This window comes from Alosa alosa, chromosome 13, assembly GCF_017589495.1.
Source record: "Alosa alosa isolate M-15738 ecotype Scorff River chromosome 13, AALO_Geno_1.1, whole genome shotgun sequence".
In the NCBI taxonomy this organism is placed as follows: Eukaryota; Metazoa; Chordata; class Actinopteri; order Clupeiformes; family Clupeidae; genus Alosa; species Alosa alosa.
The window spans coordinates 27,230,246-27,244,799 of record NC_063201.1 but is presented as its reverse complement, the minus strand read 5'-3'; the positions used below and the strand labels follow the sequence as shown (position 1 = coordinate 27,244,799).

The 14,554-nt window shown below is 41.2% G+C and overlaps 2 protein-coding genes across 2 annotated transcripts; both read right to left on the bottom strand.

The window, feature by feature from the left end:
- Positions 1 to 1,941: 1,941 nt before the first annotated feature.
- Positions 1,942 to 6,571, bottom strand: rpz4 (rapunzel 4). The gene is given in 4 exon segments (XM_048261406.1): positions 1,942 to 3,304; positions 3,307 to 4,181; positions 4,358 to 4,437; positions 6,206 to 6,571. Coding segments are annotated over 2 exon segments (1,203 nt in total). The 5' UTR covers positions 4,151 to 4,181; positions 4,358 to 4,437; positions 6,206 to 6,571; the 3' UTR covers positions 1,942 to 2,945.
- Positions 6,572 to 6,663: 92 nt separating this feature from the next.
- On the bottom strand, positions 6,664 to 10,431 carry rpz5 (rapunzel 5). Its single transcript, XM_048261407.1, has 2 exons — positions 10,060 to 10,431; positions 6,664 to 8,374 (listed from the first exon to the last, which is right to left on the bottom strand). Exon 2 carries the CDS (start codon positions 8,307 to 8,309, stop codon positions 7,128 to 7,130), a length of 1,182 nt encoding a protein of 393 aa, XP_048117364.1. The 5' UTR covers positions 8,310 to 8,374; positions 10,060 to 10,431; the 3' UTR covers positions 6,664 to 7,127.
- Between the last annotated feature and the right edge of the window lie 4,123 nt (positions 10,432 to 14,554).

The window sequence follows — 14,554 nt, the reverse complement described above, 5'->3', positions numbered from 1 at the left end:
CAGATACCAGTGAGAATTGAGTGTGCATAATGCAATTCAGTGAGACAGTTAGAATCATATATGCCTTTCTCCTTTTATTTTTAGCCAGCAGCCAGACCAGCAGATACCCTGACTTTGCTGAATTACTGAAGCTAAGCAGGCGTAGTTAGTACTTGGATAAGAGACCTCCTTGGAAGAGTAGGTTCCTGCTGGAAGTGGTGTTGGAGGCTGGTCCATATAACCTTTGTAGTGATTGACTGTGCAAAGTTTGATGAAGATCCTTCAGCCCCCTTGCAAGATATTGCGCAAACACTGTATGACATGTACTGTAGGACCCCATGTGACCTTGAACTTTGACCCTCAGTCTTTGATTACCCAATCAGTCCATCTAGTCTTTGTAGTGATTAACTGCACCAAGGGTGATGAATTTCCTTCATCCCCTTTGGGACAGAACGCTTGGAGACACAGACAGACGAATGACTGAGAAACAGTATACCTTCCGGCCCAAATATCAGTGTACTGTACACTCATTGCATATCAAATCTGTCAGGTGAAAAACAAAAAAATGATGTCTCTTGTACCACTTACTGTATCTAGCCAATAGAACTGACAGGAAAGTGTACGATCTGTGACAGTAATGACCTTTGTTGGCTTTGTTTGTTTGTTTGTTTATCCCTTTATTCTACATGTAAATTGATCATGTCACTTTGTTGTCAAGTTTCTTTGAAGTATTTATACTGTACATTTGTATGTTGTGGTGGGTGAGTGTAAGTTTTGCGACAATGACCCCGAAAGTGTGGAATTTTACCTTCTGCAAAAAGTCATGTTGTTGTTAGTAATTTTTAAAAAAGATCTGAAAACATATCTGTACAGGAAAGCTTGTAGTTAACTCATCTTATCCTGTAGACTACTTTTTCTGATTATTCTACATCTGCTGCTATTGGAGGGCGCAGCCAGCCAGAAGCAGATGGGCTCCCCCTATTAAGTCAGGTTCTGCTCAAGGTTTCTTCCTGGAATATGGGAGTTTTTCCTTGCCACAGTTGCCATATGGCGTGCTTGTGGGGGGTAAGAGGGTTAAGGCTGCCAGTCTTATGACGTCATTTTCTATATTTTTGATATGTTGCTGAGTGGATCATAAACGGCCCCTAGCAATGAAGAAAAGTGATTGATAATGACTGACTGACTATTATTGTGTTACATGCTTCAAATGTAAAGCACTTTGAGCTGCATTCTGTGTATGAAAGGTGCTATACAAATAAAGCTTATTATAGTACCACATCATAGTTTTGCTATTTCTTCTCTTTCTTAAGTCATGTCTTTGTCACTGTTTGGGCTCAGGATCTGAGCCCAATATAGCATTGCAAACCAGCAGTTCCGCTGCATAATTATAGGGGACAGTGGGTGTTTTCGCCTACTTCTTGGCCACATGCATATCTTGCTTTACCAGCACAAACTTGCTACAGCTACTCAGGAGTCAAATAGGCACTAAAATGCATGTACGCATGTACACGAGACAGAAAACTGATCATTCAACTAAATTAATCATAAATGTATTTGTGCTTGTTATTATTGATATATACTTTATACATTTTCATTTCCTGATAGTAGGTTATCTTGAAGTATGTGGAGATTTACACATGTAATTATATCCTGTCACTGTAACTTTCCTTGTATACCCATACTGTATGTGGGTGTGTGTAAAATATTTGTGCGTATAGATTTTGTAAGACCTTAAAGGCTTTATTAAAAATGATTCATATAACAGAGGGTGTGAAAATATGTAAAATGATGTGTAAAAAACTGCATTTGATTGTGGAACAAACTACAGAAACCTCAGCAATACAACTTGTGGTCAATCAGTGGTGTTGGTGATCTGTTGGACAAAAGAAGAACCACTCAAGGGACTGGATAATCACTCATTCATGGCTTTTAGGAACACAAAGATATGTAAACTGACAACTCTTCTAATGAAAGCTTGAGTACAGCATTTTTATTTCACCAGTTTTTCCCATAATATACTGTATCTTTACGTTGTTAAAAAGGTGTTAGGCAGTAATGACAAATATGATTCAAGTTCAATATGATTAGTTACAACATTTATTTAACATTTGTTTATGGCAATCTATTGTACCTATTCGCACATGCTTTTTCGCCATGTTTAATTTCCAAAAAGCACATGGAAGACCGAACAAATGCATAATTATGTGAGGAATTCCTGTACAAACACGGCATCTGTCACTAGCATACTTCATGTGTTCCAACATGCCCATTCTATGGGGACTGCGGTAAGTGTGTGGCCGGGTGCTTGAGACAAGGGAAAGGTAAAACAACAGTAGGAAGACACATCGGCGCATAAGGTACGAAAGCAGTTTCATCACACTGCAGTGGGCACATAAGGCATGCAGATAAGCCCTATGTGAGTGTAGGCATATCCATCCATTCTTTCATTCATTCCCCATACTTATTAGTTGATAATTCATACACAGTTATACATATGTGATACGATCTAGGAAAACCCACCACACGGTGCACTCAAAAATCCCTTTTTACTCTCTCTGGTGAAATTTCACCAATTTAAGATTCTGAAACCATCCTAGCAACATTCTGGATATTGTCTCCTAGCAAAATCCAGGATACCATCCTCCCATCTAGGATGGTATTAGAATCATAAGTTGGTAAAATTGCACCATGTGGTGGGTTTTCCTAGATCGCATCACTTATGATTAATAACTTAACATACACTGGAAAGAAGTTATATTGGCTTCAAATGCAATTTGCAGTCAAAGATTGTGTCAATTTTTTTGGTATAAAGATACAACAATGTGATGTCAAAAAGTGTATTGCAACTATTGTATTCCTGCTGTAATGGATTTGGTCATCTATTCAAAAGGTCACTTAGTATGCTTTTACATTGCAAGTCAGAAAGTTAAACGGAATATAGCCATTTTGTCAAAGGTAATTGAGTCTCAGTCCAAAAGAAATTCCACAACTGCCATTAAGCAGAATGGACACAAACATATGAAGTTCTTCAGCTCCTCCCAATAGTGCAATTCCTCTGAGAAGCTGTAGGAGCAGACCACGTCTTTGCACTTGGTCTTTATGGTTTGCACCACGCAGACGGGCACCTTATCAAACAACAACTCCGCCACCACGGTGATAGTGGGTTTCTTCTGACTGGTGATTAGCAGCTGGATCTGGTCCTTGTTCAGAGGCTCTGGAGAGGCGCTGTAGGAGACCATGACGTTCAGCTTGTCGTCTGCTGAGGGTACCGTAAAACGGCTCCGGCCTGTGAAGCACTGGAAGTCCTTCTTGTTCGTGAACAGGCGGACGGGGAGCAGAACACACGGACTGACCAGCGCACCCAGTCGTACTTCTTCTTCAGGGTCTCCACGATGGTGTCGGCCAGCTCTTTATTGGATTTGTCGCAGTTGTCTCTGACCACTCTTTTGACATCTATCTCGGCCTGTTTTGGGAAGCTGTTGATGCAGTCCTCGATGACGGTGGTCATTTTATTCTGAACAACCTTCATCTTCTCCCCCCAGTCTCTAAGCAAATCCTCCTCCTCATCATTCCCCTTGAGCGCACTGTATCCCATTAAAGCAATCAGGCCAACACAGAACAGTTTTTTAAGCCTGGCACAGAAGTCCTCCACGACACGACGGTCCTTCTGCTCGTAGTTCAGTGTGATCTCCAACACAGACTCTCCAGAGAAGTTATCTCCCGTGACAGCGCCGAATAGGGTGATCAGGTTTTTGTCACCTCCAGTCTTGCTGAAGTGCTCCAAGAACAGCTTCTTCTTGACCTCGCGGAATTTAGGCTTGGCATTGAGGATGTCCATGTACTTACGGAACTGGTTGGTCAGATTCTCCTCCACAGAGAAATAGGCAGCATCTGCCGCACTCTTCTTGATCTCCTCATTGATGCGCTGGATCTCCTCGGAGGCCACCTCTAGCCTGTCCCGTACCTTCTGGAACTGCTCCTTCATGTACTCTGCCTCTTTGCTCTCAACGTTGTCCAGGGCCAGCCTAATAATGGGTGCTGCTATAGCGAAGACAGGGAACAGGTCTCCTGCAATGCTGGCCACTACCTCTGCCCCTTGCTCAAACACATCCATGACGGTCTCAACCACATTCTTCTTGTCGGCCACAAGGCGCTGCAGCTGATCGGCCATCTTGTAGAATCTGCTCTATAGGGTCGGGGTTCTGCAGAAGAGAAACATGAAAATTGTGCTATGGACATTTCTATTTTTGACTGTGGGAAGTAGTATAATAGTCGAAATAGGGTAATATAACTATATATAAATACAAAGATATAGGTTGTCTAAATTATGCTTACAGTCATGTAATTGTTATAATAAATGGGTAATCTGTGTACTTACATATTAGTATCCTGGTATGTTGCCTGCTCTGCGTGGACACGACGTAGTGTGCGTAGACCCAGCTGGGCTGGCTGTGTGAGCTGATAAAAAGGTATCACAGGTGAGCTATGAGGCAACAATGTGAAGAAAATCCCACCAAAGGAAAATCTGCCTTGCTGTAAGGTCTAAGTAATTGGGCAAACAACAGGTAATGGGTAAGAGGTAAACAATGAGCCTGTCTAGTAAGAAATCAAATAATAAATCATGAAAACAACATTTACCTTTTTGTAAGTTGAAGTTTGATTCAAAGACTCACAACTGCTCATTCTTTTAATTAATAAATGTTTTAAATAAGTTTTACTCAATTCCTATGTAAGTGGATGAATAGGCTACCAGCTCAGTACCAGGTAAAATATTAAAAGTTGCGTCTGAAACACAGTGGCCCTCATGATCTTGTTACATACACACAGCCAACCATATGAGTGCAAAATATTATTATATAAACATTGTATTTATATTCAAACAGGAATCCTTTCAGCACATAAATACTGCCTTCTCAGGGCAACTCTGGGCGTGGAGAATGATTAATTGAGGTAGCTGAACTTGCCGGGCAGGACTACATTTTCCAAAGCACCTCAGACAGTAACCATAGAAACAAGACAATGGAAAATCTTTTGTCAGCCATTCTAAACAAATCTACTCAGTGTTCCCAAGGGTTTTAGTTTAGCTTGCTGAATGAGCATAATATCTTCATTTTTCAGGATTATACAGTTTTTGATCATATACAATTGTTGTATACAGATATGTAATGTAAATGTAAAGCATGCAGTGTGTGTGTGTGTGTGTGTGTGTGTGTGTGTGTGTGTGTGTGTGTTTGTGTGTGTGTGCGTCTATGTCTGTGAATGTGGGTGTGTGTGTGTCTCTGACTGTGAGTGTAGATGCATGTGTACATGCACACACCAACATTTAAAGTTATCACAGGAATATTGTCATCCTGCCTGTATTCCCACTTCAAAACCAAAAAGCGCTGAAAGTCATTAGTAATCTCCACAAAATGGGACTACGGAAGGGAAAAGCTTCAGAAGAAGAAAATGGTGGAAAGCGATCATGCTTATTTGATTTAACCTAGCATCCACTTGTGCTGAAACAGTTATTATGTCAGCTATCCACTTCAGCACTCCTCCCCTGGGTGACTGGGGAGTGTCTTTTCCGTGGCAGGGGAGTCTCACTCCTCATCCGCAAAGTGGTCATTTTTCTGCTCTAGATTAGAATATCAAAATATAGCTTCCAATGATGAATCCTGAGTGGCATTAGAGACCAAAGTTTATAACTTCATACCATGTAGGTTAATGACTTACGTAACTAATGTATGAGAACATAAAATGCTTAATGTATTGCAGGAGACATCATCATTATACATAAAGTATTCTGCTACTGGACATGTACCATTTCTTCAACAAAGCTAGCCTATCTAATCTACAATGCTTTAGAATCTAACGTTTGGATGGCACCCCTTTCTAGCGCTGCTCACACGTTCGAACCAAACCTACTTTACCCCGGAAGAGGGCCCAGTTATATTTCACGAAGTTAACATTAGGCTACAAAACTCTTTCCTTGGCTGTTAAGTATTCCAACACAACTTATGTACAGCAGCGTTATTCAATCGATGTCTCACACGAAATTAAAGTTATTTAGAAAGCGAATATTTTCTAGACAAACTTTTTTATGACGATAACGCCCCTTAATGTGTTAAAAAAATAGTCTGTTAAAAGACCGAACGTAGCCATTGCATACATTTTCGTGTATAAATCTAGTGTAGATTAGGCTATTTTGTCAACAAAAAAAAAAAGGTGTCAAACTTTGACTCACCTTTATATCTTTACAGAACGTTGTTTTTCCGTAAGGAGAGAAGTTTGCCCTGCCTGTTTTTCTCTTACGTGGTCATGTGGTCTGCGAAGTGCAGCTCATAGATAAACTGGCACACCCATTCCGGGAGAGAAGTCTACCAGTGAGTGTACTGACATAGTGAAACTTCGGGCTGCCATTTACTGTAAGCTACCATGAAAAGCCACTTCATGTCTTCTCCACTCTAATTAGGCTAGTGCACTAGCAGAGGATTACCCTATTTCCTCAGACATTTAGCCTGTGTGGTAGCCTAGGCTATCAGCTAGTATAGGAATAGCCTGTAATTTATCTGCCAATGTAGGCCTATAAAACCAATGGCATTTATCACGTTATGACCAAGAGTAATATTGTTCAGATGGCTGTTAACTACAAATGAAGCTAGGCCTAGCCTATATATTAAAAGTAAAAACATACTCATCAAGTACCTGTTTTATGACATTTATTGTTGGTTTTGAGTTTAACTTGATCAATGCTGTCTGCTGAAAAGCAGTTACAAGTAGTACACAATATGATGAAAATATGAACATATTTGGAGATATTTGACATCTTTATGGTATTTGATGTCAAATATTAAAAGTATAAAATTAGTTTTTAGCTTCTCATTACTTTCTTGAAAGCAAGCATCTTTTGCAATTTAGTTCTATGAATCAAGTTTGATCAAGTTTTTAAAGTAGTGTATACATGCTCTTTGTCCATTCATAATGATTAAAAATGTATGAACACATGTCACCATGAAATCAATCAAAAAAAAAGAAAGACAAAGTATCTCAAGTCAAGAGTTGCTATACATCCAACTGTCTTACATATTCAAAGAATAACATTTATGACACAGGTATGAAAAACTGAACTGATTGCCGCATTTGTGATACCTCTCAGTGCAACTAGGCTACTCTGAATGGATACATAAGTAGGCCCTTTTGTGTATCCCATAATAATAGCATTCTGGCTGAAAGTTGTTAGTCTCCTCTACTTTCTTATATCGGCTCACGGCATGCACCAAACAGTTGGGCTGGCTGCCACACAAGGCCTGGGCCACAGACACCATGTTGCCCTTCAACTTCTGTTTCTCAATCTGATCCTGCAGGTGGTTCTTGTTGATAGGCTTTGGATCCGCGCTGAACGAAACCACCACCCGGATGTTGTTTTGGGTCAAGAGGTCAAAAAAGTTACCACCCCCACCACTGCCATGGTACTTCTTGCCAGCCAGCCAATTCCAGAAAAATATTCCACTGTGATTGAAAACTCGGATGGACCAGGAAACCCAGTCATACTTCCTGGTGAGGATCACCAGAAGAGATTTGGTGAATTCCGGGTCAACGCTGCCTGGTTTGTCCAGGAGCTCACGCTCTACATCCATCTTGGCCTGGACAGCGAAGTTCTGCGTGCAGTCGTCCACTGCGGCCTTCATGCGGTTCTCCACATCCTCCATCCGATCCTGCCACTTCTTGACCATGTCCTCTCCAATGACTCCGTCTTTCAGGGAAGCATGGCCCATGACTGCGATGATGCCCATGACAAACAGCTTCTTGACTCGGGCGCAGAACTCCTCCACCGCCCTCCTGCCCCGCTGCTCTGTGTTTAGCACCGTTTCCAGCATGGGGTCCCCGGAAATGTTCTCGCCGGTGACGGCGTTGTACAAGGCGTCCAGGTTCAAGTCCCGATCCGTGTTCTCAAAGTGGCTGATGAATTTCTCCTTCTTCTTCTCCTTGAACTTGGGCTTGGCATTGATGAAGTCTTGAAACTTCTCATACTGGCTGATTATCTGCGCCTCGCGGTCAAAGTTCTGCTTGTTCATGCTGCTCCGCTGCAGCTCCAGGGCGATCTTGCCGATTTCATCCTGTATGCCCTCCAGCTTCTGGTTGACCTTCTCAAACTGCTCAGTCAAGTACCGTGCCTCTTTCCCATCAGGGTTACTGAGGATCTCTGCGGAGGCCACAAACACAGCTTCCAGGATGGGGTGGAACTGACCCACCGTGGAGGCCAGCACCTCACAGCCTTGGCCCATGATCTCCACTCCTTTCTCAATCTTGTCCCTGTTCTCCAGGACCCATTCTTCGACACGATTCATTATGCACCACAATTAAAAAGGGGGCTCGATTTGCCTCCTTTTTCAGCTCAGTGATGTCTGAAATCCTGTAAGGGAGAGAGAAGATGCAAAACGAACATCATCCAAACTGCGGTGAAAATTAAAATCAATGGCTAAGATCAATAGACATTTCAAATGGATAGATTGAGTTTCGCATAGGTCACATGGGTTAAATATAATCCAACACAAACTGGACCTTTGAGATCAAATCTTTGAGACCAAATATCAACCATCAATAAAACACAAAGAAGAAAACACACACGCTTCACATTTAAAACGCAGCCAAGTAAACTGGCTTTTGATCAAGTGACAGTGGTACAGGATTTGTCAGAACTTGTTGGAGTCGCCTAGCCACACCCTTTGAGCAAATAGAAATGACAGGAACAGATAAGGACCCTGGTGTAATTGGGCTCATCCAAACTATATGTTAAGATCAATTTATTTTGAAGTTCATAGCAACACAAACTGAACATAAAATGGTGGCTATGTTCTCATAGTGATGGCAGAGTTGCGCAACACTCAATGCAGGACTTTTCAAAAGACAATTTATGGCCCAAACAATAACCAGGCACTAGAGCAAACACAGATGTCCTTAACATGGCTGAAAGGGGAAGACTTTTACACTTATGAACATTTCAGGACGTTTCTGGGTAGTTTAAATACACAGGGGAGATGAGCTCACACACATATCTAATTTCCCTGGGCTCTATATTCACTACAGAAAAAGGCACACCCTGATCTGAGAAACCCTTTCCCACTGCACTTGAATGAAAACCACTCTCTGTCCAGTGCCATGTTAACACTTAAAGCCCCATGGAGAATAAGTATAAGTATATACTGTATACTCTACAGATGCATTGGAAAAGATGGAGTAATTAAAAAAAATTGCCCACAGCAATATCATGTGAAATACAAGTAAAAATTAACAATATTATTTATTTTGTACTTGTACTCTATTCTAATCTAATCTAATCTAATCTAATCTAATACCAATTATGCCCTTTGAGGTTGAGATTGATTACCGACATCATATCTATACTTACACTGCTTTATGTAAATGGTATATACTTTTTCTTTAACCCCTTTGTGTTGAAACTGCATTATGATCTCAGAAATATTTGGAGGAGAAACATACTTACTGAATAAAAGATCCTGATTTTGGCTTTGTTATTTCAAGTCTTCTTTTGAAAATATGGTCACTTTGACCATCAGCTTCACAAAAAAATGGGAGTAGAAAATGTCCTCGTAAATCTAGCATCTAATTAATTTGATCATTCATCTGATCGGATAAAAAATAAAATGTGCCACATCTCTTTGCAGTATGAAAGAGAAAAAATCCAAACTGCGCATTATAGCTCATTCCACTGAGACCAACACAAGCCCACACAACACAGCACCACATCCCTGTGCCATAATCCAGCTGTATTTTCACACAGCATGACAAACCCTGTGGCAGTCAATATTGATTTAACAACATCCTGCAACTGAGCAGCCTATAATCAGCTCATTATGCTCCAACAACACTTCTTGCTTGTCAACAGAGACATGTGTCATTTATTTCATTTAGTGATTAAGATTTTTTTGTTTTATCCAATGTTTAGAACTCATTGCCATATTTGTATCACCCACAGTGACAGGAAAGATGACTAGATAACACATTTCCTTGTGTAATTAAAATACAGATAGGATTAAGTTATCAGAAAAATTAAATATGCCTTTTTAGAGGACTCACCACAATTCCTGAAAAATGTTGCCACTGAGGTGTTCTCCGACAGATCTCAGCTGTGCCTCTGAGCAACAGCCTCCCAGTGCTGGGATGTATATATAGACTCCCCTCAGTATGGCACTCCCCCTTCAGATTGCCTCCTTCCCCTCCAAGCATTCCATGGAACCCTGTCTAGGATGATAGGCAGAGACGGAGACTGATAACATCCTGTAAACACTCTCCCTGGAGAGTGAGAGAACGCAGCACATTCACACAGCAGAGCATCTGAAAAAAAAGAAGCAGAAAAAAAAAAAACTGGCTGGCTAACGGGAGCCCCTTCTGCAAGGGCACGCAGCAGAATCACAAAATCCTGCCTTGTTGAGTCTCCACTGAAGTTGCCATGGCCACATGTCTGGACTTAAGAAAGGGAAAAGATATGCTGCAGTGACATACTGTAGTTCCAAACTCGTGACATCACAATGCTTTGGCATGTTACACAGTGCACAGCTTTTCCACATGTACACAGGAGATTTTCATATCTTTGAATATGCAAAGCAGAAAATTCTGCTCTGCTTGAAACTGTGATGTGTACTGTTTTGTCGACCCTCCTTTGCCTACTTCTTTATTCATGTTTAGTTATGTCAAAGGATGCATTTAGACATTGCTGTGAGGGGGTGGAGAATGCTCTCAATCAGTTATGCCACAACAGTCAGGGCTTAGTGAAAGACGCCACTGTCTCTCCATCCCCAGCAATGAACGAAACACTGAGCCATAGCCTTTGTTCAGCCTCTCACTGTGTGACCCATTAGCTGCTATGACTAATCACTACAGTCCAACAAGGATGGAGGGAAGACCGGACGTGGTCTGTGGCTATTGGTCCGCAAAGGCACTGGCAAGCCGTGCAATATGTGGGCGCGCTTTGGGTTTGCTTGTGTCTGTCGTGTCGCTGCTAGATCTCGCACTATGCTAACTCGTTACCATCAGAACTGTGATCATGCCCTCGCAGTAGCACAGCGGTATGTGGTGGCGTGATGGGTGGCACAAGCTGGTGTGGGGTAAACACCCCCTGGCTCGCCTCAGTGCGACAAATGAGAGCTCCATATGGTGATATAGTATACGTATAATGCATAGTATATGGTCATGCCTGCTCTGCAGATCAGTTTTATCTATCTATCTATCTATCTATCTATCTATCTATCTATCTATATACTGTATGGCTTATTATTTAAGAATTTGTGTATTTTATTTGGTATTCTAACTCATTGCATTGTATTGCTGTTAAATTGTATTTTATTATATAACTAGTGCATACTGCAATTACATGATTATACTCTCATCATGCCAGCAAAGTCTTTGGGTGATTCTAGATCAGATATTATCATTATGTGGACTCAAAGTTTACAGTGCAAAGGTCAGCCCTGCAGATGAAATACAATTCAATGTGATTGCCAGTATGGCATGAAAGGGACTGCGTTGGCATGTGTTGTTTTTGCATTCGCAGCAGCAGAAGAATGGAATGCATTAAGTTAATGACAACCAGGTGAACTAGGTGTGCCAGACGAGAAACTGTTTGCACCACATCTGGAGTGTCTGTGCTTTGCCAAATGATCGCCCTCCTCATTCAGGTTGCTTGTGACCGTTAACTGGAATTACCCACTTTAATGTTCATGTCAGTATTCATTTGAAATAAAGTAAACAAAAGAGTAAGGTGATTATGTTGGGCATTTGCACATTTGCCTTGTATGCGTAATTAGACAAAAAAAAAACATTCTGTATTTCCTACATTTTGTAAGTTATTTGTAAGAATAAGCTGAGTGTTTGAACAGTGAATCATATTGGATCTTTGACATTGCCAGTCCTACAGTTTCCTGCTGCCACAAGATGTCACTTTAGTTCAACCAGCAGACGTCCTAAATCCCTCTCTCTTGTGGATACAATTCTACATAATCTAAAAAAAAACATTTGTTAGGGTTTACTTTTCCCCTGATTGTTGCAAGACAACTGACTCAAGACATGATAAATCTGACATGAACATCTGAGCATCTCGCCTGCCTCCAAATTGCATTTAGGAACAGTTACTATTTCCTGGAGAAAGTCTAACAGCAGAGATGACTTATGGGTCTTTAGAACATGAGCGTGCTGGGGCGAGTCTGCAATAAGCAGAGTGTGATTAACATAAGCCCTGAGATCACAGGTGTGGGAACCAGCCATGCACCTGCATTAAGTGCAATTGACCGTTAAAAGGGAAACAGGTTCACCTGCTGCCACTGCAGTGGATCCATGTTTGCATTAGTGGATAGATATTTGTTTCCAGAGTTTAAACTGTGGATATATGTATTTATAGTGGTATAAATCATACATGATATTGCAATGATCATTTCTGTGCTGTAACAAATAAACAAAGGCAAAATTGTGTTAGCTTTAGAAGGTAAGTATGAGATGACTGGTACAGTGTCAGGGATGGATTACTGCACGGGCCTACCGGGCCCAGGCCCAGAGGCCCATGGGGTCAGGTGGCCCTAAAGCCCAAGCCTTTGCAGGGAATCATTGCCTCAATATCAACAAATCAGGATGTAGGCTATGAATCTGATTGAATTTAGTATTGGCCATCCCCAAAATGCACCAAAATACAGGAAATCACATCAAACAAATTAAAAAAATTCTGGGGGAGGACCCCCAAACCCCCCCCCACATATACAACAATAAGTGGGGGGCCCTTAATACATCTGGGCCCAGGGGCCCAAAAGTTCATAATCCGCCCATGTACAGTGTAGATGAGACAAAATATCAATATTATTGTCAATATATCCTATTGTTTTTGCAATACATTATTGGACCACCAAATATTGATATTACATTCATGCATGGACATAAGCATAAATGCTGAAATGTGTCTAGAAACATTTTTGCTAATTTTGAATTATTTGTAGATTTCTGTGGAGGCACTAAGCTAAAATGCTGTACTCTGCACACTGTTTCAAGTATATTGTGAAATGCAGTGAATACATTATTCCAGATGTTTGCATTATTATCGTTATCTTGGGCAAAGTATCTTAACTGTATCGATTCGTGAGTTACTCTGTGATTCCAAGCTCTAACTCAGAGTACATGTGGCCTTGGTAACAACTTGAAGATTAAAACAATGTTATATGAGAATGTACTGATAGACCGATTTTGTGACAGGTCGTCAGTCTCCTTTGACTTGGGGCTCCATTAATGTGGGAGAAATTTAAGAGGGGCTTTCAATCTCCCGCTGAAAAGCAACGGTGTCAATGTTTTCACAGATGAAGTGACCTCAAGATGACCAATAGGAAACCCAGATTTCCTTGGGGAAATATCTGTGTGGCCCTGGTGAAGGTGAACATCAACCACTGTTCTAACTGTGAATCACCAATGAGGTAAACACACTGTCTCATGGAGTCCACTACATTTGCATACAGAAACTAAACTGTTTTGGACTATATGTCCACATGTCTCTACATGCTTTTCACAGTTCCAAGTGAAATCGAGGAATCTTATTTTAAGGTGGGCTGTCCAGTTATGACATGAATAGGCTACTTTCTTGAACCTTAACATAACATGCTAGTGGCATTTGGTTTACATTTACAATCATTTACTAAAATAGTGCGGATGAAGCTCCACTTCTTGAGCATTAACTGAGGGTTCAGTCCGTAAAACTGTAGTCACCAAAAACAGAGCATGTCTGCCATAAACCGCTGGTGTGACAGCATTGTCCTTGAACATGTTAGAACATGCCTCAGGATCTGAGGAGGCAGATGTTTCCAGGTCAAAGAGATCCTGGTGCTGAGTGAGTCAATGGGGAAACTCCAGTTACACCATGCGGGAGGGCCAGGGATCGCTGTGCATGCCAAAATTATGGTGTTCACTATTCCCTCGGTAGACAGACAGCCTGAGAGGAAGCTGTGGAGAAAGATAACTCATGAACTCAAGAGGAAATCTTTTGTGAAATCATTTTGCGGCCTGAATCTCACTTACAGATTTTTTTCCCTGCACTTTCAATCCCAAATATGAACTGTGTGCTGTGTGTCCAATCACTGACAGCACTGAGGGGAATCCCTGCTCAGTTCAGCTCAGCCCTTGTGATCATACTGTGATGTTTGATTTTCACTCCCATTATTTTGGCATAAAGGGATGAACAATGACTCCTGAATGGGGTTTCAAATAGAAAATATTAACTGTGAATGCAAAGATTCAAAGAGTTTCTCTGTGTTTCAGTATGACTTATTGTCCTACATCATGGTTTTGGAATTTAACCTTGCCAAATCCAGTACATGATTGTTGATAAACAAACATTACCCATACTTTTGTGAAATCAAGGGAATTCTTAATACTTATTTCAACACACACATGCTGTTGTCATATTGTACTGTAATTGGTAATGTGTAGAAGAAAGCCCTGCACTGGCACATGTTGTATTTTCGAGATTTGATTCCAGTGCCACACTGCTGGGCTCCAGTGATAACTCATCTCTAATGCAGCAGTGGTGTCTGAAGCAACCTCC

Bases quoted from the DNA above. Each gene is read 5' to 3' on its own strand.
- rpz5 (XM_048261407.1), bottom strand. From the start codon at position 8,309: ATGAATCGTGTCGAAGAATGGGTCCTGGAGAACAGGGACAAGATTGAG.